The following is a 25,398-nucleotide window of genomic DNA, read 5'->3' as shown; positions in this document are numbered from 1 at the left end:
TTTTCTTTTTATAAATTATTATATTTCTGAATTATCTCTCCTAGGTGTGGCAGGCCACTTGCACTTTGTTGAAAAGAAAGAAAGCAAAAAAGGAAAAGCAACAAGTAGTGTGAATAAGTACTGTATTATTGATAATGTATTTTATAAGAGGAAGAATTTCTGGCATGTAAGGGTTCCACAGATCACTTAAATTCAAATAAATGTGGGTGTCTAGGTGAGTAGGTTTGAAGAGTAGATACGATGTTTGAAACAGCAGCTATGTTATTTCAAATTCAGGTGAAGATAGAGTGTTGAAATATCCTTTTATCATATCTTGAACATTTTGTCCGAAGAGGAGTTACCATGGGGAGACAGAGTAGGTTTACATGGGTTTGTAGAAAGAGACAGACAGACATGGTATTTCAACCAACACATTCTTAGTGATGACTATGAGTTTGGAAAGGAAAATGAATCAAAGAGAACCTGTTACTTCCAGCAATCAAGGTTCGGGAACAGCTCTGTGAATGTCCCCCGAGTGTAGCCGCTGGCTAATCACATCTAAGGGGAAGAGATTCTGCCGTAGAAGAGGATGCTGTTGGTCTTGTTGTGCTTGATGAAGAACAGGAAAGGGTGGTCACAATGGAAACTCTCTGGAATTAGTCTTGTTTTTGTACGAATTTCTATTCCAGTCGCAGCTGCGGCCTCTGTGCCCTCCTCATTCACCTCCACGAAGGACTTGTGGAAGACTTTCGACACCACCAGATCTCGTCTCCCGGTCATGCCTGAGAAGTCGGCTTTCCCCTCACTGAAGGCGTCCACCATCCCCAGAGCTCCCAGCGTGGCCTTGAGGTCATAGCTCTCCTCCACTTTGAACCAAGGTACGTGTAAATCCACTTGTCTCTCGCTCATATTCTGTGGGCTCGTCCACTCTATTAACTTCTCAGCAGTGAGTTGATCTTCAAGCTATAAAAATGGAAAAAGGAAAAACTGGCACGATTGTCAGTGGACATCGAGTCCCCTTAACATTGGATTGAAACATGTGGAAAACCTTTATTTTAACAATAAATGTAAATACAGGAGATTCAGTTATATTATATATATAAACGTATGTATTATATAAATATAATATGTATGTATTGTATATAATCTTATTATATATTATAAACTGAATCTTCCATAATATATATGTGATAAACTGAACCTTCTGTATTTTACATGTATAACAGCAGAACCATTAAATAAACTTATTTTGTAAAAGATAAACTATATATCTTCATTTCTCAAGCTGCCAGACCACTACATATTTCGTTTTCAAATAACCTTTTCTTGTTAATGCCTTTTTGTATATAACTTTTTACATGGTATAATTATAGTGTACAACCCCTTTTAATTCCTTTTTCTTGCTTGACCTATTTGCAAACTTGTGCTGTATAGATATATATTTCTCTAATCAAGTTTAAATTGTTACATAACACTACCATTAAACAGATATTCAGTGTATATGTCTTTACTTAATTAACATTTTCAAGCATTCACTGTGTGTCAGTCCCTAAGCTAAACTATTGGTAATACAAACATTCACCATGTTCCTTGTTTTAAACTTTTCATTATTTTGAGGCAGTTCTGTCCAAGAGCTTTCCCCTTGTTTATACTTACTGCTGTAGGAATAAATCCTAGGACTGGGGTTCCCGATGTCACTGATGACAGGGATTGCTAAGCTGAAACATAAACATTGTGATGGTTCTTTATATGTCTTGGCATATTACGTTCCCTGAGGATTTCCAATTTCCAGTGTTACCTCATATATATTTTGAGCGTGGCTAGTTCACCACAACTTCAACATCATTGGCTATTATAGTAATTGCAGATGGCCATTTATGGAATGTCCTCTATATGGCAGATATTGTTATTGGTATTTTTACACATTATCTTGAACCAATATAACAACGCTAAGAGGGAAATTCACTTTTTTTTTTTCTTTCTCCCAGCAACAAGGCTCTGAATGACTCTGAGAGAATACTTCTAAATAGAAAAGTGAGCATCAAGATAAATCTATGTGTCTCCTGGCTACGAACCACTGTGATTTAGCATCAACAGTGGTATCCACTATTGTTTCAATTTGCTTGATTTGGTTTATGAGTGAATATGCATGTATTTTCCCTGTGTCACCTACACCTGAGTCTTAGTTTCCCAGTCTTCAGATGAAGAGACTGGAATAGATGAGGTTATGACGGTTGTAAAATATTAATGTGTGAGCCAAGTATATCGTTTTATCTGAACTGATATTCTAGTTTTCTGAGAATATTACTGGGGCCTGTGACGTTAAGATTTTCTACATATTCATCCATATCACACTGTGATATTTATTGTTTGGAAAGTGATAGGATGCCAGGTTCTCCTTCATGATGTTCCCCCGGGCTCTATCCAGAGAAGAGAAGCATGCACTCTCATATCGAGCTCTTACCCCACATCACCAGCGTTCTATGAGCATTGCTTCCATGAGCAGCCCATACGAGCAGCGTCTCACTAGGAATTTAAGCAATAGCAGGCAGCATTGGAGGCGCCAGCTTCTACCTTCTGCAGACCGTCTACTTCATTGGGCAGCAGCAGCACCATGCTTAGCTCTCGGCCTTTGTACGGTATTTCCAGGATCTTGACTTGCATGTCCTCCAGTGACGTGACATTGAAATGATCGGTTTGTTTCATCATCTGCACAGATGTGCTTGTATCCTGCAATAAATTCATGTGGCACAAAATGCTAAGTGAGCATAAGTCAAAAAGAAAGATCATATTATTGTCATACCAAACACATTCTCCTTCTAAGAGATGATCTCGGAAATCTGGGAATTAGAGACAAGACTTTCTTCAAGAACTCCCAACTAAATAAGGTTAAAAAAAAAAAAGACAGGAAAATAAGCCTTGACAAATTCTATCTTCTACCCGCAGCAGCTATATATTAATCACTAGGTATTTAAATTTCACACTGAATGTGTAACTATGTTATATTATATACATAATTTATAGACAATACCTTGTTCAGCCAAAATTTTTCCTCCCCAGCATATTCTTTCTTAAATTTCTGGCACCACTGCCCTTTGAAATAGACTGCGTTCACCAGAACCAGAACGGTAGAGCTACCAAGAGAGTCTTTGGGAAAGAGATCCTTGATTTTTTCTGCAAAGAAAGAAAATCAAAGGTTTGTCATGAAAGGCACAAGTGGTTTGTCTGGAAGATGCTTTGAGAGTTACAACTGATGATTAAATATTCACACAAATCACCACATTAGGGACTCTGTGCCCGATTGTTCACAAGGTGAAGCTTTCCTCATGGCACCAGCCTGATGGAGTCGCCCTCATGCAGAAACCCCTTCTTCTGACTGGGAACGTGTTTGGTCTCTGTGGTGACATCAGTCACCTCACACTGAATTCTGATGAACTGATGTCAGCTGATCTTTCCACTGGTCAGTTTTCTCCCTCCCTCCCTACCACCCTCCCTGTCCCCTCAATAACCCCCACCCTCCCTTGTTTCCTCCATCCTTCCTTCTATTCTTTTCTTCTTCACTTTCTTCTTTGCTTTCTATTTTTTCAAACTTGAACTCACTACTCAGAGGAAATGGGCCTGAATGTTCTTTAGGACAAATGACATGAACGCTAAAATCGAAAACATGTACTCAGACAGCATTTCCCGGGGTGACTTTGTCTTCATTTGCCAGGTTGAGTTGCTGTAGGTTTGGCCTGTATTTAGGATGGGAGGTAGGATATGGTTCATAGAATGGGGACATCATCCAGCCGCCTTCCGTGGTTGGGGAGGACAGCTGTGACCATCCCTGCAGGATGCGCGGATGGGGAAGTGGTCAGGCTGCTCCTGCTGCAGACGGCAAGAAGGGTGGTTTGCAGGAGAGCGGCTCGTTTCCCAGTTAACAAAGGATAAGGGAACCCTTTTAATATTATCTCTTAGGGATCATAATCCAGACGTTAAGCCTCTAATTTAAAGAAAAAATGCGAATCAGCATGAAGTTTGAGCAGAGAGTTGGGATCCATAGAGATACTGTCACCCACAGACTCAGCTGAGTTTCCAGGTAGCTGGTCCTGGGATCCCTCCTGGGCTCCCCTTGTTTCTCTCCACACTGACGTGGACCATTCCACCCTCTGCAGTGCCCTCCTCCATCTTCTGTAATCTCATCTCACCCCGGCTCCTGGCACCCCATGCAGGGGCCAGCACAGCGTTCACACACAGCGGGGACTCTACAGTGATTTTTAAGGAGTGACTCTCTCATAACGTACCATTAGTTTGGCTTTCCACCCAGGAATTAATCATCTTCCGACTTTCTTCTGCAGCATTGCCAAAATCAGCAGATTCCACACTGGCTAGGTAAAATTTCTTAACATTATCCATGTATGCCTATGACATGGGCAGGAAGAAAGGAGGGATTAAGAGTAATTTATCAGTAACTATGTAGGTATTCCCAGATTAAACTGTGTTCAGTGATGACCAAAGAGAGTACCTGAAACGATCCTTACGCCCACTTCCCCGGTGGGTTGTCAGGCTCTGGGACACTCCAGTGGGGGGCGTCGTGGTCCAGGAGCTGAATGCCTCTGGGGTAAATGCTCCCCATGTGGGTCAGCCAGGCTCCTCTGCCTCCCCCTCCCCCATTAGGAGATGGGATCAGAGGACCCAGGATGCAGACCAAAGGTGTGACAGGCCATGAAACTTACCTGAAGAAACAGAAAAGTCTTTTCTCCATAGAGCCTGTTGGCTGTGTTCAGCTCATAGGCATCAGTGGGTTTCTTTAATTCGGTCAGAAGAGTTTGAAATTGATGATGAATACATCCTGGCGTTTCAACCTTCAAACACCAGAAAGTGAGCTCATTGGATTCTCATTGTATGTAAATACTACACCCCCATAGGTCTGTGAGCTCCGTACCTAGAGTTTGGTATCCCCACGGATGACGTTTGTTGTTATTTCCCCATATTTGGTGTATTTTACTGGAAATATCCTTTATAATCCTTACATTTGGTCTTCCAGGTAATTCTTCCTTCCTGCTCTAACACACTCCAATCTTTTCTCTTTTGAACTGAGATGCAGAACCATTCCACTATTGGATTGTGTCTTAATTGTTTCAAATGGTCAGGTTTAACTTCCCAGCTTAACTTAAGCTCCTTGAGGGCTAGAATCATAGTGCATGTTTAACAGCCAGGAATTGTATGAGAACATCACATTTGTATATTGTCCTATATTATGATATGCTGCCCTGTTATACTCCTTGGTGGGATTACCTTCTAAGACCATTTGACTGTGATCTACGGCTGTTCACTCATGATGGTCACAGTGTAGGAAGGGTGTGTGCCTGGTACACTGCTAATAGATTTACACCAGCATCTCTAAGTCTTTATTTCAATTCAGATGAAAACAAGAGAGATCAGAGAACTAAGAGACTTCTCCGTAGAGACAGAGCCAATTTTTCAACTCAGGCTTGTCTCAATCCAGAACCTTCCACTTGCTAGCTAAGAGTTTTGAACTATTTAGACTATAAACCATAAATCGCACAGTCATTTTCCAAAATATATTTGGATGTCTGCTTATTGCTCTTAATCTAATTTATGAGTTAATTAATATTATCCAATTTTAGCAACATGTTGTGATTACTATAATTATTATTATTCTATAATAATAATAAAAGTACATAACATTTATCAGGGTTTCCATTTTCTAGGCACTGCTGTCCTGTTTCACATGTATTTGCATGTATTGCAGCAGACGTTTTATTGCTCCTAGTTAATGGAGATGAAGTCACTGTGGCTCAGAGCAGTTGTATTTTGGCACCTTCCTCATTCCTGAACAACAGAGCACAATTGGAAGCTCCTTTGGGTTTCAGAGCCCCCTGCTGTGACGCACATGCTACTCTCCTCTCAGGAAAACAAAGAAATGAAATAAATAAGTATGTAATGTGATATGAGAAACAACTCTGTTTGTCCAATCTGTTTTGCCTAAGATGTCCCCTAAAAATGGACTTTCCCTGTTTATCTGAAATTCCCAGTTTGAACTCCGACCCTCTTGGATATGTGATCTCCTTCTAGATTCAATGCTCTGTGACTCATGGGATCAACTGTAGTTCCTCCTTTTTTGTTCCCTGCGATTTCATTAGAGTGCAGGACCTGGAGGAGACAGGGAGTGGGACAAGAAAACTTTACTCTGGTAAATAAAAAAGAAAGAAAGGAAGGAAGGAAGGAAGAAAGAAGGGAGAAAGAAGGAAGGATAGAAAGAATCCAAACAAAACAAAATACCTAACCAATCAAAAAAAAACCCAGAAGAAACAAAGAAAAAGAACAAAGAAATGTTCCGTGCAAGCATTTGCTCCTTGAAAAACACAACCTGCGTGTGAAAAACACAAAGCTGGTTGATCACCAGCCAGTTCAAGGAATCCTGATTCATTTTTCATTCGTTGCTGAGGAAACATGTAAAGATGTCTCCCATGGATTTTAGTCAATGCACCACTTCTACCTGAACTCTACCATTTAAAGCCTCACCTGTGGTCACTGGGCAGTTGTAGGGTTCATCCCAGCTCCCAAAGGAAGTCTCGGCACAGGGAAGAGATGGGGCGGATCACTGGGGGGAGAGCATATGTCCCCACAGCTCTGTGCCCGCCCAGTCATGGGGAGTTTGCAGCTTCCTGTGCTACCCCTGGGGACAGCCAGATCTGTGATCATCTGCACAGAAGCCAACAGAGAAACCAGGACAAACTGGTAAATGTAAAGGAAGCTGTGACCTACCTTCTGGATTTCTGATGCCGTTTGTTCTCGGGCCCCCAAGGAAGTCATGGCTAAGGCTGACATGATACTCAAAGGGGAAAAGAAGATATTTCCTCCTCTGATTGTCTGATCTGTTGGAACAGGTCGACTGCAAAGTGGTTGATTGCTTCACCGAGTGAACTCACGTTGGCTTGATGTGGTCTGGAACTCCTGGAGAAGCATCAGATTCATTTTATAATGACTTTACTGAGGGGAAGGTTAGTCTGTAATAAGATTTTCTTAAAAGAAATGCCTTATATACCGGCTGTGGGATTCTGGCAAGTAAGGTTTTTCCTCTTTTCACTCTTCAATCATTTCAAAACATATACATTTCATAATTAGAAGACTGTGAACTTAGTATTTAAAGAAAATTTTTTGAAAAAGTAATAGAATATCTTTACCTTTTCTTCCATACTGACTGTATTAAGACTGGGTAGAAAATGCTTTATAACAGATACCAATACAAAGACTGATGTGGTAACATCCTGCCATCTCCCATTAGGTACCTCCCTGCCTTTTCTTGAAGGACCTCTGGGTTCTGAACATCTACCAGATGTAGTCAGGGGACATCTACCCCTGATTACATGTGCTTCTAAGGGAGCATTGGTTTTTTTGGGAAATAAATAAATTCTCTAAGGATTAAATAAGGAGAAAACGGTCTTTTGCTCTGGCAGAATAAGTACCATCATACCGAATGAAATAGATGCATGATTTAAAAAAAATGTGCGTTATTATTTTCAGGAAGGATTCATGTAGTCAAACAGAGCTGCTGGAAGCACTTACCTGTGAGCTTGGAGTGAGCAGAGGTGGGCAGACAGCCTGTGAGCTGATGCGCCGTGAATGGTCAGGTCTGGACTATATAACTCTCTCTTGCTGCCTCCCATCCCTCACAACAACTGGTATTTCAAATAAAGCAGCTTCTGATTTCTTCACCAGGCTACCCATCACCCTCATGAGCAGGCAGTCTCTATGAGTAAAGGCAAGATTATTGTTCTATTCTCGTACGTCCTTTTCACCTGCAGAAGAAATTGTGACCTGCGATCACTGGCTCATATGAAATGCATGTAGGTGCCTTTCCAACACCAGGGAGAATAACGTTAAATTCTAACTTCTTCACGTGCCCTGAGCTACTGCGCCCAACCAGAAATAACCCTTAAAATATCTTTCTTCTCTTACATGTTGAATTGTCTTTAAGGCCACTTTTAACACCAACAATTAAAAAGCTTACAATTTCTATTTTATGTTCTGGAAAGGCTTGTCCAACCTGACCATTTCCTTAAGAATTATTCTGTACAACCAGGAAAATAGCTCCAATTCTCAGCTTAAGAGATACTGGCGAAGTGTCTCAGCAGTAGGTGGAGAACAGGCATCATTTGCCTTCCCCTAAAGGCTGGACCTTGGCCGTGGTCCTCCCTGTGACCCTCATGCCCCTTGCAGCCAATCCCAGATGGTCCCTGATTTCTAAGGGCAGTGGGAAGCTCATTTCCCTGCAGTGTAATCAGCTCTCAGCGAGAAGGACAATGGATCCAAACCGGGACCATTTTGGTGTCAGTATTCTAATTTTTTGTACAAAGATGTATCAGGAAAATAAATCGTTTGAACTCCAGAATTATCACATTTCTCAGTCATCCTGCTCTTTAACACGACAGCTTCTGATTCATGGTCTGGACAGTGGAGTAAAATTCCTGAAAGAAAAAAAGAGAAAAAATATGTTCATTGAATGCCATGGATAAGTCTGTCATCCCTGGAGCCTCATTCTCTTCATGGGCCTCGCGTTCTCATAGCGGAAGAATATTAATAACTGTTGACATTTACTGAGGGGGGATATGTATTCACTCATTACCCTCTTTAACACCTTATTCAGGTCAGCACCTTTGTTTTCCCCATGTCACAGATGGCAGAAACCAGCACAGAGAGTCTGAGGTTTCTAAGGTAGTTAATTGCCCAGGTGAGGTATCCAGGCAGGCAGCTGGTTCAGGAAGCTGGGTGTGTGTCTGCTCCCAACAAGGTAGACCCTTAGACAGACTCTGGGCTTTTAGTGACATACCTCCACGCGTTTAAATGAAAGAACCTGTTTCTTCTGCACTCTCAAAAGAGATAACATTCTCCCACAAAATCTGAAGGCGTGGGAATGCATCCCCAAAATTCTCCTTTGTGAGCCCTTCAGTCACTAGGAGGGAAGGCTGGGGTTCAGACACTCTTTTAGGGCTGTGTAAAATTTAGGTATTTCAGTGTGGACGTGTGTTTTAATTTCTCAGGCATTTACATATGAGTGAAACCCTGGGTCAATGGCAAGTCTATGTTTGATTTAGAAGAACTGCCAGACTGCCTTCCCCAGAAGCTGCACCATTTATATTCCCATCAGACTATGATGGCAGCACGTGTGTGTGCAGTTCTGATTCTCTGCACGTCTCCAGCACTTGTTACTGTCTTTGGTCCTTTTAAACACCTGCCAGGAACAGAGTCTGTAGTCTCAGCACGTCGCTTATTCACAGGAAGATTCACCCACAACCAGGTCCCAGAAGCACCGGGGATGGAGACACGAGGTGAAGGGAAGAGGAGATCTGTGTTTCTCAACCTGAAAGATGATTCTGCCTGATCCCCCAGCCCCCAGCCCTGCTGCTCTTAGGGCTCCTCTGTCGATATGTGTGCAGTGACCCCTGAGTGATACTGTAGGCCAACGATCCCTGAGCTGGGACCGGGTGGGGCTGAGTGAGGATGTACACTGTTGGCGTTTGATGAAGGAATTAAGTCCCAAAATAGAGGGAAATAAGACAAGACTCAAGATGAAAAATGACAAACACGAGGAATAGGAACTTCTAGTCAAGGTTGCATCACAGGCCACTGGGTTTCTTTGGGCTCAAAGAGAAAGGGATCTGACCTCCAAAGACAGTAGCAAGAAGCTCAGCCTGGGCCTGGAGGAAGCAACAGGGGGACAAAGTAGGACAAATGGACACAAGGGAACTACTGACTAAGCTGATTCTTCCTGTGACTAAATTACGGAGGTTTGTCATGCAGAGGTTGGCTTTGAGGAAAAGGCACTAATTGATAAGGACCAGGAATTTGCATAAATTTAGAGAGAACTTGGGTTACTTCAAATAAGAAACCATGTCATGCTTTTTTCGCCCTCTTTATGAAAAGTGCTTCTGGCGTGTAATAGACAAGGTTACGACACCGTGATGTCATACAGTGTCATAGGAGACTCAGCAATTCTCAGAAGATTTTGCAAGTCAGTACTTGCCAACCTATGTCTTTGGGTATTTCTTAAATATACACCAATATCATTGTCGTTAGGAATCCACGAACCCAATACAACTGAAGAGCAAATGACACTTTCTGGAACCATCCTGCTGTTTCCAATTCCTTTATAGGTGGGTTAAGAAATAGCTCCTCTGTTTTTCTAAATCTTACTTCCTTGTGAAGGGTGTGAAGATATGTCAGCATTATTGAATTGCCCTTCCTAGCGTGCATTTTATTTCTTCCTTCTTGCAAAATAGGTTGTTGTTCCTGTTTGCAGGTAAACTGGTTATTGGAGAAGATCCTTCGAGCATCCAGTAATTGGATATCTGCCAATTACAGTATCCACTACAGATATAGATGTAGATATACATATGTACGTTGTGAATAACATCCAAACAGGACGAATCAGTTTTGCCTTGATTTTCGTGAGTTAGGGAATGGTCTCACATGTAGGTATGTCATGGAAGATCGAGACAATTCATGTCATCTCCACCTGTCCCCCCCATTTCCATGCCTCCAACTCCACCCGTGACACTCATCCTACTCTGTGCTCATCACCATTCAACTCTGTTACCTTCTGATCTCTTACAAGTCCCTCTTGTTTCATCTTGTCTTTCCTGTTCTGCTGCCAATAAACCTACTGTATTTTCTCCCTTTTCCTGTGACTGTGCCGCTTCCTCCTTGCTTTATCTGAAATATGGATTTTCCCCATGATTGCATGTCCCTTGATCTCTCCTTATGGGCAGCTCCCCGTTCTCCTATTACATACTGTAAAGAAGAGAAAACATGGTCTTCTGGTTCTCTTGTTTCCACTATCTTTTCTAGCCATTGTTCTCTCTTTGTCTCAATGTCCCTTTTCCAGTCTGGCCATGCAGGTATTTTACCCTGTGCCCACCTGCCATCTTGTATGTTACTCTTTGATAGTCACTAAAAATCAGTTGCCCCTCCACCATTTATGGTTTTGCTCTTCTTGCCAAGTGTGTCCAGTTTTCTGGGTGACTTCAAAACTTTTATTCCGTAGGCACGGGACGGAATCCATGCTTATTTTGTTACATCTCTATTCCTGTTGAAGCTCCTCCTTTGTGAAAATCTTGTCATGTCTTTTGTCCTTTTGTTAATTGGATCCATGAGCTTTCTTATCTATTTGGATATGCTTTTCATATAAGGAGACATTAATTATCGCTGATGCCTGTCACTGGAGTATTAATGGAGACGGAAAGTTCTAGAGGGAAGAAGGAATTTGATTACATGGGATATGGTGTGCTGGGGATTTTATTTTGCTTCTCCAGTTTCACCCTTCACTGGCTCAACCTCCCCTGGCCCTAGGAGGCAGAGATGTAGGGAGACGTAATCCGGGTCCTTCTCCTCCTGGGAACCTTGCATCTGGCCTGTGGGAGGAAGCAAGAGTAGACCCGCAGCTGGGTGAGTGCAGGGCGCTCGGTCACCTGCTTCCTCTCAGCGAGGTTGCCAAGCGATGGCTGCATTTCTTTACCAAAGGCTGCAGATCTTATCGGGCAGCTTTTCTGCAGCTACAGCTACTTTCTCTGGATTTTGGTCACCATTCCTGCCCTTGCCATGTGCGTCTAGGGGTGGCAATGTCCCCCTACAGTTGCTAGCCATGGGTTGCTTCACCATCCTTTCTTGGTTTCTCTTAGCCCTGACCATACTTTGTATAGTCCCTTTGTTAAACTTTCCTGAATTACCCAATTTGACTGTGTCATTTGTTTTCTGCTAGAGCCTTGACTATTACGGTAAGTAAATGGCTCTGGGAAAAACATCTTGGAATGGAATTTTTGGGATCAGGTTGGTCCCATATTGAGAAGAAATGTGCTGAGAGGAGATGGGGGAGTGGTGTAAGGCAAGGCACATGTAGCACCAAATTAGGGATGGAGGCAAGACGTGAAGTGCAGGTGTAAGACGGGTGTTGGGACATCAGAGGCTGTGGTGCTTAGTAGCTATTGTGACAAGTTGTGGGATCAGCTGCTTTGTTATGATGGGCGTGGGCAAGTCGTTCAGCAGAAATTGAAAAACAATGTTAAGGGAGAGAGTAGGGTGGCAGGGAGAGAAGGAGAGGGAGAAAGAGAGTGTGAGAGAGCATAGAAGGGAGGAAACTGGACAGGGAGAAGGAGAGACTGAAGCCGCTGAAGTGGATGGTGCGTCATGGAACCATGACAGTTCCCTGTATCTGAGGGTGGGAGGCTCCCCCTAAGGCTAACATCTTCTAAAACAGTGGTCTTCATAGAATTACTCTCTTTAGAGAGTAATTCTAAAGGTGCCTACAGAGCTGTTTCTATTGTATGAGATTTTCAACATCGCAAGTGTGTGTGTTCTCCTCCCCACAATTTATCTGCCTAAAAACCTCCTGTGTTCACAGTGGCAGGTTTCCCAACTCTACCACATTTCACAAAAGGAAAGCAAATTGTCACCTCCTTCAGATCTTACTGATGAGAGATGTCCGGGAGCAACAAAGACAAAGCCCTTTTACTGATTAATCAAGACACACAAACCCACTCATAGGGCTTCTGCCTCCCCCATTTTCTACCGATTCCTATAACGTGTGAAGAGTGGGATGTCAGAAGGGTAGTATCTTAGCTCATATTTAGGCATTCTGAATTAAGAATATACATAAATTAAGGCAAGGTGACAGTGGGAGTAATGACAATTTTTCAGTCATAACATAACTTCTTCTTATCTTTCACTATTGTCTAGATTGGGTTCCTTTGGAGACTCAACCAGAAGTGCACCTCAAAAACTACTGAAACTAAGTCTGATTTTTCCACCCATGTGTTTACACATGACAAATCCTTTTCTGCTGTTCCTGATACTTAATCAGGCCCAAGAAAATCGGACTACCATATGACCCAGCAATCCCACTACTGGGCTATACTCTGAGACAACCGTAATTCAAAAAGAGTCATGTACCACAATGTTCACTGCAGCACTATTTACAATAGCCAGGACATGGGAGCAACCTAAATGTCCATCGACAGATGAATGGATAAAGAAGATGTGGCACATATACAGAAGGGACTATTACTCAGACATAAAAAGGAATGAAACTGAGTTTATTTGTAGTGAGCTGGATGGACCTAGAGTCTGTCATACAGAGTGAAGTAAGTCAAAGAGAAAAACAAATACCGTATGCATACGCATATGTATAGAACCTAGAAAAATGGTACTGATGAACCTAGTGGTAGGCCAGGAATAAAGATGCAGACATTGAGAACGGATTTGAGGACACAGGGGGCGAAGGGGAGGCTGCGACATGGTGAGAGAGTAGCATTGACATATATACACTACCAAATGTAAAATAGATAGGTAGTGGGAAGATGCTGCCTAGCACAGGAAGATCAGCTTGGTGCTTTGTGATGATCTAGAGGGGTGGGACAGGGAGGGTGGGAGGGAGGCTCAAGAGGGAGGGGATATGGGGATATATGTATACATATAGCTGATTCACTTTGTTGTACAGCAGAAACTAACACAACATTGTAAAGCAATTATATTCCAATAAAGATGTATAAAAAAAAAAAAATACCAAAAAACTGGAAAGTTTACTGGGTTATAGAGCTTTAAGATATTTCGGATAAAAGCCATGAATAAAACCTATGAAATTTCTTGCCGATATGGTTTGTATTATTCAACTAATATAAAACATCCGTTTCATCAATCCCATCATAAATATTTTCTCCTATGGAAGTGACTCCTCATTTATTTCATCTCTTAAAATGTTTAATGATTCAACCTGCTATTAACAAAGTTCAAGATTCTATGTCAGATGCAGAACCAATGAGTGTTTAGCAGTATCCATATTTATCTTAAGTGAAAAAGCACAGAGAAATTATGCTGCGGTTCATCTCATCAAGATATGGTGTTTCAATAAAATATTAGATTTCGTGTTTAATAATTATTCATTAAATTTTTTGTATTTTTTCTTCGTATTTCCCATGATCGTATTGCTCTGTTTCAAAGGTCTCTTCCGTATTGAGATGTAACTAGTCTTACTCATAGTATAAAATTGTCATATAAGTGGAATTATGTAACATGTACATTTTCTGTTCAGCTTCGTTTTTGCACAGCATAGTGTGTGGGAGTTTTATCCATGTTGCTGCAGGAATCAGTAGTTTCTTCCTGTTTACCTCTAAGTGCAATTCTTTTGTTTGTAACTGTTCACCAGCTGTTAAAAATTTGAGGTCTTGCCAGCCTTTTGGTTGTTAAAATAAGGCTTCAATGAACATTTGCATACTAGCCCTTTTGTGGCGCATGTATTTACATGCCTTGGGTAAAATCAAGGTGTGGGATAACTGGATCATAATTACTGGATCAGTATACGTTTAACTTTATAAGAAAGTACTGATGCATGTCTCTTTGTACACTTGAGGAAGACTTTCTCTAGAATTGCATTGCTCAGCCATGAAGATTTACAATTTTCTGGAGGGACATCACCCACATGGCAGTGTAGGAGACCCCAGCCTCCACTCCCCCTCAGAGGTCAACAATGAGACAGCTCTCCTTGAACAAAAACAGCTCACAAAGAAGAAATGGTTATGTGATACAGGTGTCAGCCCAAGCTGTGGTGGTGCCATTTTGCAGAAAATAAGTGTATCAAATCCACACGTTGTACACCTTCAACTTACTCAATGTTATGGGTCAATTATATCTCAATAAAGATGGAACAAATAAAATTGCATGACTGTTTTCTGAAGTGGTTGCAGCTTTTGGGTCCGAACCAGTGGTGTAGGAGAGCTCCGGTTGATCTACATTCTCTCCACACGGGGTTTGACCAGTCTTTGTGTTTTGACTTTGGCCAATCCAATGGGGATGAGGTGGTATCTTGTGGGGAGGTATTTTGTATTTACATGTATTTCTTTATTAAACTTCTATTATATTTATTTTTATTTTCAAAACCACATAACATGTTGATTTTCACTACTTTCCATTCAAAAATAACTTTATTGATGTATGATTGACAGAGAAAGTGCTGTACATATTTAATGTATGCAACTTCATGAGTTTCGAGATGTGTATACATATGTGAAACCATCATACTAATCTATGTATTAAGTATATCCATCACCTCCAAAAGATTTTTCCTGCCCTAAGAAAAGTTATGTTTTAGGAAATAACAATTGTCAATACTTGTCCTTTATATTTTGGTGTATTTCAGGGTCATATCTTGGCATTCCTTTCTTCTCACTTTATTCTCTCCCAGTACGATCCCATCTTTGCCTTTAGCTACAATTACCGTATTTCTCTCAGTATCTCTAAAATTTATATCATCTCTATTACTTACCAGTTCCTATCCCAGTTCTGAGTTCTAGACTCTTAAATTCTTGACATGTGTTACAGAGCATTTCATGTTTTGGTAACAGCTCACCTCTTCAACCTCATCATGCTCTACAATTTTGAATTTTTATGTGTGATAATGTATTTCTAAATTACCTTTTCTATGTGTGGTGGGTCACTTGCACTTTGTTGAAAAGAAGAAGAAAGGAAAAGTAACAAATGACAAAAATGACAAGAAAATGGGAGAAAATATTTGCAAACGAAGCAACTGACAAAGGATTAATCTGCAAAATATACAAGCAGCTCATTAAGCTCAATATTAAAAAAGCAAACAACCCAATCCAAAAATGGACAGAAGACGGAAATAGACATTTCTCCAAAGAAGATATACAGATTGCCAACAAACACATGAAAGGATGCTCAGCATCACTAATCATTAGAGAAATGCAAATCAAAACTACAATGAGATATCACCTCACACCAGTCAGAATGGCCATCACCAAAAAAATCTACAAACAATAAATGCTGGAGAAGCTGTGGAGAAAAGGGAACTCTCTTGCACTTGTGGTGGGAATGTAAGTTGATACAGCCACTATGGAGAACAGTACGGAGGTTGCTAAAAAAACTAAAAATGGAACTACCATATGACCCAGCAATCCCACTACTGGGCATATACCCTGAGAAAACCATAATTCAAAAAGAGTCATGTACCACAATTTTCACTGCAGCACTATTTACAATAGCCAGGACAAGGAAGCAACCTAAGTGTCCATCGACAGATGAATGGATAAAGATGTGGCATATATATACAATGGAATATTACTCAGCCATAAAAAGAAACAAAATTGAGTTACTTGTAGTGAGGTGGATGGCCCTAGAGTCTGTCATACAGGGTGAAGTAAGTCAGAAAGAGAAAAACAAATATGCTAACATGTATATATGGAATCTTAAAAAAAAAAAAGGTTCTGACGAACCTAGGGGCAGGACCGGAATAGAGACACAGACGTAGAGAATGGACTTGAGGCACAGGGAGGGGGAAGGGTAAGCTGGGACGAAGTGAGAGAGTGGCATGGACATATATACCCTACCAAATGTAAAATAGATAGCTAGTGGGAAGCAGCTGCATACATAGCACAGGGAGATCAGCTCGGTGCTCTGTGACCACCTAGAGGGGTGGGATCGGGAGAGTGGGAGGGAGATGCAACAGGGAGGGGATATGGGGATATATGTATACATATAGCTGATTCACTTTGATTTTCTTTGTTATACAGCAGAAACTAAAACAACACTGTCAAGCAATTATACTCCAATAAAGATGTTAAAAAAAAAGAATGACAAGAATAAGTCATTGTTTTATTGATAATGTATTTCACAAAATCAAAAAATTTAGACATGTAAGGGTCCCATATATCACCTAAATTCAAGTAAATGTGTCTAAGTGAATAGTTTTGAATAGTAGATATAATTTCTGAAATAGGAGGTATGATATTTCAAACTTCGTAGAATATAGAGTGTTGAAATAGCCTTTTAGAATATACTGAACATTTTGTCTGAAGAGGAGTTACCATGGGGAGACAGAGTAGGTTTACATGGGTTTGTAGAAAGAGAGAGACAGACAGACATGGTATTTCAACCAACACATTCTCAGTGATGACTATGAGTTTGGAAAGGAAAATGAATCAAAGAGAACCTGTTACTTCCAGCAATCAAGGTTCGGGAACAGCTCTGTGAATGTCCCCCGAGTGTAGCCGCTGGCTAATCACATCTAAGGGGAAGAGATTCTGCCGTAGAAGAGGATGCTGTTGGTCTTGTTGTGCTTGATGAAGAACAGGAAAGGGTGGTCACAACGGAAACTGTCCGGAATTCCAACTGACGTTACAACCATTCCTATTCCAGTCGCAGCTGCGGCCTCTGTACCCTCCTCATTCACCTCCACGAAGGACTTGTGGAGGACTTTCGACACCACCAGATCTCGACTCCCGGTCATGCCTGAGAAGTCGGCTTTTTCCTTACTGAAGGCGTCCACCATCCCCAGGGCTCCCAGCGTGGCCTCTAGGTCATAGCTCTCCTCCACTTTGAACCGAGGTAGGTGTAAATCCACTTGTCTCTCGCTCATATTCTGTGGGCTCGTCCACTCTATTAACTTCTCAGCAGTGAGTTGATCTTCAAGCTATAACAATGGAAAAAGGAAAAACTGGCACGATTGTCAGTGGACATGGCGCCCCCCTTAACATTGGATTGAAACGTGGAAATCCTTTAACAGTAAACATAAATACAGGAGATTCAGTTGATATGGTTTTATCTGAGGAGGTAAAAATAACAGAGTCCTGAATATATATTATATAATCAAATAAATGTTCTTATATTTTCATGACTTTGCTATTTTTATGTCTATATGTACACATTAATAATATATGCATATGTATAAATATCTATACAAATGTATATATGTATAATATATATGCACACATATATGCAACAGAATGGTTAAATAAAATTAGTTGTAGAAGATGAGCCATCCACTTCTTAGGCTTGTTCTCTATTTCGTGCTTCACTTTCAAATAACCTCTTGTCAATGTTCTTTCGTCCATAAATTTTTACGTAGTGCATTTACAGCGTATAGCCTACTTTTATTCCGTTTTCTTGCTTCATTTATTTGTAAACTTTTCCTGTATAGATATATGTTTCTCTAATCAAGTTTACATTGTTACATAATACTATCATTAGGGCTTCCCTGGTGGCGCAGAGGTTGGGAGTCTGCCTGCCAATGTAGGGGACGCGGGTTCGAGCCCTGGTCTGGGAAGATCCCACATGCCGCGGAGCAACTGGGCCCGTGAGCCACAACTACTGAGCCTGCGCGTCTGGAGCCTGTGCTCCGCAACAAGAGAGGCCGCGATAGTGAGAGGCCCGCGCACCGTGATGAAGAGTGGCACCCACTTGCCACAACTAGAGAAAGCCCTTGCAAAAAAAAAAAAAAAAAAAAAATACTATCATTAAATTGATATTCAGTATATATATCTTTACTTAATATCTTTTAAGAATTCACTGCATGCCAGTCCCTAACCTACCCTAAGGTAATACAAACATGTACCATTTTTCCTCATTTACAATTTTTCATTATTTTGAGCACTTCTGTCCAAAAGCTTTTCCCCTGTTTAGACTTGTTGTTATAGGATAAAATCCTAGGACTGAGATTCCCTATGTCATTGATAATGGGGAATTTAGAGCTGAAGCAGAAATATTCTGATGACTCTTCACATTTATTGCCATGTTGCTTTCCCTAAGAATTTCCAGTTTCCAGTGTTACGAGATATGTATTTTGAGTGTGGCAAGTTTACTGCCGCTTCTGCATCATCATCGACTATTAGAGTAATTGCTTATGGCCTTTTATAGAATGTCCTTTTATGCCAGATATTGTTACTGATATTTTTACATATTAACTTTATTATAACAATGCTAACAGGAAAATTCTATAATCACCCCCTTTTTTGAAATCTTAGCAATGAGGCTCTGAATGAGCCTTTGGTCCTTTTTGAGCACTTAGGGACCAAATACTTCAAAATTTAAAAGTGGGCATCAAGATAATCTATTTGTCCACGGTCTACAGAAGCACTGTGAATTAGTGGGCAATATGTAACCACTTTGTTTTTTTAATTTCCTTATTTTACTTGTGAGTGAACTTGCAAATATTTCTATGTGTCACCTATGTATGAGTGTTAATTTCCTTGTCTTCACATGAGTGGACTGGAATATATCAGAGGTTCTTATGGTTGCAAAATAGTTATGTGTGTATCTAGGTATATTTTATTTGTGAACTGACACTCCATAGTTTCATCAGAATATTAATATGACCTGTGATGTACAGATACACTATTCGTATCATACTGTGATCCCTAAGGTATTGATTTTATTTTTTTGTTGTTTGCTTGAGCTCTGCCAGCCACTAGCACCAGTCTATGAGCAGCCCGTACGAGCAGTGTCTCACTAGGAATTTAAGCAATAGCAGGCAGCATTGGAGGCGCCAGCTTCTACCTTCTGCAGACCGTCTACTTCATTGGGCAGCAGCAGCACCATGCTTAGCTCTCGGCCTTTGTACGGTATTTCCAGGATCTTGACTTGCATGTCCTCCAGTGACGTGACATTGAAATGATCGGTTTGTTTCATCATCTGCACAGATTTGCTTGTATCCTGCAATAAATTCATGTGGCAAAAAATGCTAAGTGAGCATAAGTCAAAAAGAAAGATCATATTATTGTCATACCAAACACATCCTCCTTCTAAGAGATGATCTCGGAAATCTGGGAATTAGAGACAAGAGTTTCTTGAAGGACTCCCAACTAAATAAAGTTAAAAAAAAAAAAAGACAGGAAAATAAGCCTTGACAAATTCTATCTTCTACCCGCAGCAGGTATATATTAATCACTAGGTATTTAAATTTCACACTGAATGTGTAGCTATGTTATATTATATACATAATTTATAGACAATACCTTGTTCAGCCAAAATTTTTCCTCCCCAGTATCTTCTTTCTTAAATTTCTGGCACCACTGCCCTTTGAAATAGACTGCATTCACCAGAACCAGAACGGTCAAGTTACCAAGAGAGTGTTTGGGAAAGAGATCCTTGATTTTTTCTGCAAAGAAAGAAAATCAAAGGTTTGTCATGAAAGGCACAAGTGGTTTGTCTGGAAGATGCTTTGAGAGTTACAACTGATGATTAAATATTCACACAAATCACCACATTAGGGACTCTGTGCCCGATTGTTCACAAGGTGAAGCTTTCCTCATGGCACCAGCCTGATGGAGTCGCCCTCATGCAGAAACCCCTTCTTCTGACTGGGAACGTGTTTGGTCTCTGTGGTGACATCAGTCACCTCACACTGAATTCTGATGAACTGATGTCAGCTGATCTTTCCACTGGTCAGTTTTCTCCCTCCCTCCCTACCACCCTCCCTGTCCCCTCAATAACCCCCACCCTCCCTTGTTTCCTCCATCCTTCCTTCTATTCTTTTCTTCTTCACTTTCTTCTTTGCTTTCTATTTTTTCACACTTGAACTCACTACTCAGAGGAAATGGGCCTGAATGTTCTTTAGGACAAATGACATGAACGCTAAAATCGAAAACATGTACTCAGACAGCATTTCCTGGGGTGACTTTGTCTTCATTTGCCAGGTTGAGTTGCTGTAGGTTTGGCCTGTATTTAGGATGGGAGGTAGGATATGGTTCATAGAATGGGGACATCATCCAGCCGCCTTCCGTGGTTGGGGAGGACAGCTGTGACCATCCCTGCAGGATGCGCGGATGGGGAAGTGGTCAGGCTGCTCTTGCTGCAGATGGCAAGAAGGGTGGTTTGCAGGAGAGCGGCTCGTTTCCCAGTTAACAAAGGATAAGGGAACCCTTTTAATATTATCTCTTAGGGATCATAATCCAGACGTTAAGCCTCTAATTTAAAGAAAATATGCGAATCAACATGAAGTTTGAGCAGAGATTTGGGATCCATAGAGATACTGTCATCCACAGACTCAGCTGAGTTTCCAGGTAGCTGGTCCTGGGATCCCTCCTGGGCTCCCCTTGTTTCTCTCCACACTGACATGGACCATTCCACCCTCTGCAGTGCCCTCCTCCATCTTCTGTAATCTCATCTCACCCCGGCTCCTGGCACCCCATGCAGGGGCCAGCACAGCGTTCACACACAGCGGGGACTCTACAGTGATTTTTAAGGAGTGACTCTCTCATAACGTACCATTAGTTTGGCTTTCCACCCAGGAATTAATCATCTTCCGACTTTCTTCTGCAGCATTGCCAAAATCAGCAGATTCCACACTGGCTAGGTAAAATTTCTTAACATTATCCATGTATGCCTATGACATGGGCAGGAAGAAAGGAGGGATTAAGAGTAATTTATCAGTAACTATGTAGGTATTCCCAGATTAAACTGTGTTCAGTGATGACCAAAGAGAGTACCTGAAACGATCCTTACGCCCACTTCCCCGGTGGGTTGTCAGGCTCTGGGACACTCCAGTGGGGGGCGTCGTGGTCCAGGAGCTGAATGCCTCTGGGGTAAATGCTCCCCATGTGGGTCAGCCAGGCTCCTCTGCCTCCCCCTCCCCCATTAGGAGATGGGATCAGAGGACCCAGGATGCAGACCAAAGGTGTGACAGGCCATGAAACTTACCTGAAGAAACAGAAAAGTCTTTTCTCCATAGAGCCTGTTGGCTATGTTCAGCTCATAGGCATCAGTGGGTTTCTTTAATTCGGTCAGAAGAGTTTGAAATTGATGATGGATACATCCTGGCGTTTCAACCTTCAAACACCAGAAAGTGAGCTCATTGGATTCTCATTGTATGTAAATACTACACCCCCATAGGTCTGTGAGCTCCGTACCTAGAGTTTGGTATCCCCACGGACGACATTGGTTGCTATCTCCCCATATATGGTGTATTTTACCGGAAGTACCCTTCATAATCCTTACATTCACTCTTCCAGGTAATTCTTCCTTCCTGCTCTAACACACGCCAGTCTTTTCTCTTTTGAACTAGAGATGCAGCACCATTCTACTATTGGATTGTGTTTTAATTGTGTCACATGTTTTGGGACCAGCTAAAACTTAAACTCCTTTGAGCTAGAACCATAGTGCATCTCTAACAGTCATCAACTGTATGAGAACATGAAATTTGTATATTGCCCTATGTTATGGCATGAAGCCCTGTTTTACTCCTTGGAGGGATGACTTTCTAAGACCCCTTGATTGTGCTCTTTGGCTGTTCATTATGCCAGTCACTCTGAAGTAGGAGCAGTGTGTCTCTGGTACACTGCTAACAGCTGTACATCAGCATCTCTAAGTCTTTAGTTCAATTGACATGAAAACAAGAGAGTTCAGAGAACTAAGAAACTTCTCCAAGGAGACAGAGCCAATTTTTCAACTCACGCTGATCTCAACCGGAACCTTCCACTTGCTAACGAAGAGTTTTGGACTATTTAGGCTACCAACCATAATTCTCACTCAATCATTTTCCAAAATATAGTTGATCATATGCTTATTGCTCTTACTCTAATTTAGGGGTTAATTAAAATTATATAATTTTAGCAACATATTGTGATTACTATAGTTATTATTATTCTCTAATAATAATCCATAACGTTTATGGGGGTTTCTGTCATCCAGGCACTGTTGTCCTGTTTCACATGTAGTTGCATGTCTTGCAGCAGACTTTTTATTGCTCCTAGTTAATTTGTATGAAGTCAAATTGTGGCTCAGAGCAGTTGTATTTTGCCACGTTCCCCATTCCTGAACAGAAGAGCACAATTTGAAGCTCCTGAGTTCCCTGGTGGCCTAGTGGTTAGGATTCTGGGCTTTCATTGCCATGGCCCGGGTTCAAGCCCTGGCCGGGGAAGTGTGATCCTTCCAGCTGCGTGGCATGGCAAAAAAACCATTCTTCAGTTTGAAGGTCCTTTGGGTTTCAGGACCCTTGCTCTTAAGAACACGCTACTCTTCTTTCAAGAAAACAAATATATAAAATAAATAAGTACATAATACGATATGAGAAACAACTCTGTCCAATCTATTTTGCTTAAGATGTCCCCTAAAAATTGGCCTTTCCCTCTTTATCTGAAATGCCCAGTTTAAACTCTGACCCTCTTGGACATGTGATCTCCTTCTAGATTCAATGCTCTGTGACTCACGGGATCAACTGTAGTTCCTTCTTCTTTGTTCTCTGCGATTTCATTAAAGTGCAGGACCTGGAGGAGACAGAGAGTGGGACAAGGAAACTTTAGAGATCTATGTACCCCACAGTAAATAAAAAAGAAAGAAAAGAAGGAAGGAAGGAAGAAAGAAAGAAGGAAGGAAAGAAAGAATGCAAACAAGCAAACAAAACAAAATGCCAAATCAAAATAAAACAAAACAAACCCAAAAAGAAAGAAAGAAAAAGAACAAAGAAATGTTCCATGCAAGCATTTGCTCCTTGAAAAACACAACCTGCGTGTGAAAAACACAAAGCTGGTTGATCACCAGCCAGTTCAAAGAATCCTGATTCATTTTTCATCCATTGCTGAGGAAACATGTAAAGATGACTCCCATGGATTTTAGTCAATGCACCACTTCTACCTGAACTCTACCATTTAAAGCCTCACCTGTGGTCACTGGGCAGTTGTAGGTTTCATCCCAGCTCCCAAAGGAAGTCTCGGCACAGGGAAGAGATGGGGCGGAGCACAGGGGGAGAGCATATGCTCCCACAGCTTTGTGCCCGCCCAGTCATGGGGAGTTTGCAGCTTCCTGTGCTACCCCTGGGGACAGCCAAATCTGTGATCATCTGCACAGAAGCCAACAGAGAAACCAGGACAAACTGGTAAATGTAAAGGAAGCTGCGACCTACCTTCTGGATTTCTGATGCCGTGTGTTCTCGGGCCCCCAAGGAAGTCATGGCTAAGGCTGACATGATACTCAAAGGGGAAAAGAAGATATTTTCCTTCTCTGATTGTCTGATCTGTTGGAACAGGTCGACTGCAAAGTGGATGATTGCTTCACCGAGTGAACTCATGGTGGCTTGATGTGGTCTGGAACTCCTGGAGAAGCATCAAATTTAGTTTATAATGAGTTTATTGAAGGGAAGGTTAGTCTGTAATAAAATTTTCCTAAGAAATGCCTTATATGTGGGTTGTGGGATTTTGAAAACTATAGCTTCCTTCCTTTTTCTTTTAAAGCTTTTTTCAATGTACATGTATATACTTCATAATTAGAAGACTATGGAAATAGTATTTAAAGAAAACTTTTGTGGGGACTTCCCTGGCAGCGTGGTTAAGACTCTGCACTTCCCATGCAGGATGGCACAGGTTTGATCCCTGGTCAAGGAACTAAGATCCCACATGCCGTGTGGTGTGGCAAAAAAAAAAAAAAAAAAAAACAAGGAAAAGAACACTTTTGTGAAAACTAATAGAATATCTTTTCTTCCGTGCTGGCTGTACTAAGACTGGGTAGAAAATGCATTATAACAGGTCCAAGGCAAAGATTGATGTGTAACATCCCACCACCTCTCATGAGGCACCTCTGTGCCTTTTTCTTGAGGGATCTGTGGGTACTGGACATCCTACCCCCCAATCACACTTCCTCTTAAGGGAGCATTTGGTTTTTGGAAATAAATAAATTACCTAAAGATTAAAGGAGATGAAAAATTGTTTTACTTTTGCCCTGGCTAAAGAATAAAATACAATCAGACAAAACAAATTAGAGAAATGATGTAACACACATCATTGTTATTATTTTCAGGAAGGATTCATGTAGTTAAGCAGAGCTGCTGGAAGCACTTACCTGTGAGCCTGGAGGAAGCAGAGGTGGGCAGACAGCCTGTGAGCTGATGCGCCGTGAATGGTCAGGTCTGGACTATATAACTCTCTCTTGCTGCCTCCCATCCCTCACAACAACTGGTATTTCAAGTAAAGCAGCTTCTGATTTCTTCACCAGGCTACCCATCACCTTCATAAGCATGCAGTCTCTATGAGTAAAGGCAAGATTATTGTTCTATTCTCATACGTCCTTTTCACCTGCAGAAGAAATTGTGACCTGCGATCACTGGCTCATATGAAATGCATGTAGGTGCCTATCCAACACCAAGGAGAATAACGTTAAATTCTAACTTCTTCACATGCCCTGAGCTACTGTGCCCAAGCAGAAATAACCCTTAAAATATCTTTCTTGTCTTACATGTTGAATTGTCTTTAAGACCACTTCTAACACCGACAATTAAAAAGCTTATATTCTCTATTTTATGTTCTGAAAGGGCTTCTCCAACCTGAACATTTCCTTAAGAATTATTCTGTATAACCAGGAAAATAGCTCCAATTCTCAACTTAAGAGATACTGGCGAAGTGTCTCAGCAGTAGGTGGAGAACAGGCATCATTTGCCTTCCCCTAAAGGCTGGACCTTGGCCGTGGTCCTCCCTGTGACCCCCATGCCCCTTGCAGCCAATCCCAGATGGCCAATGACTTCTAGGGTCAGTGGGAAGCTCATTTCCCTGCAGTGTAATCAGCTCTCAGTGAGAAGGACAATGGATCCAAACAGGGGCCATTTTGGTGGCAGTATTCCAATTTTTGGTACAAAGATGTATCAGA

General features: G+C 41.4%; 1 protein-coding gene and 1 pseudogene across 2 annotated transcripts; both read right to left on the bottom strand.

Annotated features, from left to right (window-relative positions):
- Window positions 1-537: 537 nt before the first annotated feature.
- Window positions 538-7,652, bottom strand: LOC133075310 (serpin B3-like; annotated as a pseudogene).
- A 9,404-nt stretch (window positions 7,653-17,056) lies between these two features.
- On the bottom strand, window positions 17,057-24,698 carry LOC133075348 (serpin B3-like). Of its 2 annotated transcripts, XM_061169533.1 has the most exons (8): window positions 24,598-24,698; window positions 23,666-23,855; window positions 22,974-23,030; window positions 21,466-21,594; window positions 21,034-21,151; window positions 19,782-19,924; window positions 19,324-19,479; window positions 17,057-17,461 (listed from the first exon to the last, which is right to left on the bottom strand). In XM_061169533.1, the coding sequence occupies exons 1-8, from the start codon at window positions 24,696-24,698 to the stop codon at window positions 17,057-17,059; spliced, it is 1,299 nt and encodes a 432-aa protein (XP_061025516.1). The 2 variants fall into 2 exon arrangements, with proteins under 2 accessions (XP_061025516.1, XP_061025517.1); XM_061169534.1 differs by lacking the exon at window positions 24,598-24,698 and having other exon boundaries at window positions 22,962-23,030; window positions 23,666-23,830.
- Between the last annotated feature and the right edge of the window lie 700 nt (window positions 24,699-25,398).

The sequence above is a fragment of the Eubalaena glacialis genome, chromosome 15 (genome assembly GCF_028564815.1).
Source record: "Eubalaena glacialis isolate mEubGla1 chromosome 15, mEubGla1.1.hap2.+ XY, whole genome shotgun sequence".
In the NCBI taxonomy this organism is placed as follows: Eukaryota; Metazoa; Chordata; class Mammalia; order Artiodactyla; family Balaenidae; genus Eubalaena; species Eubalaena glacialis.
This window is presented reverse-complemented; position numbering and strand designations above follow the sequence as displayed.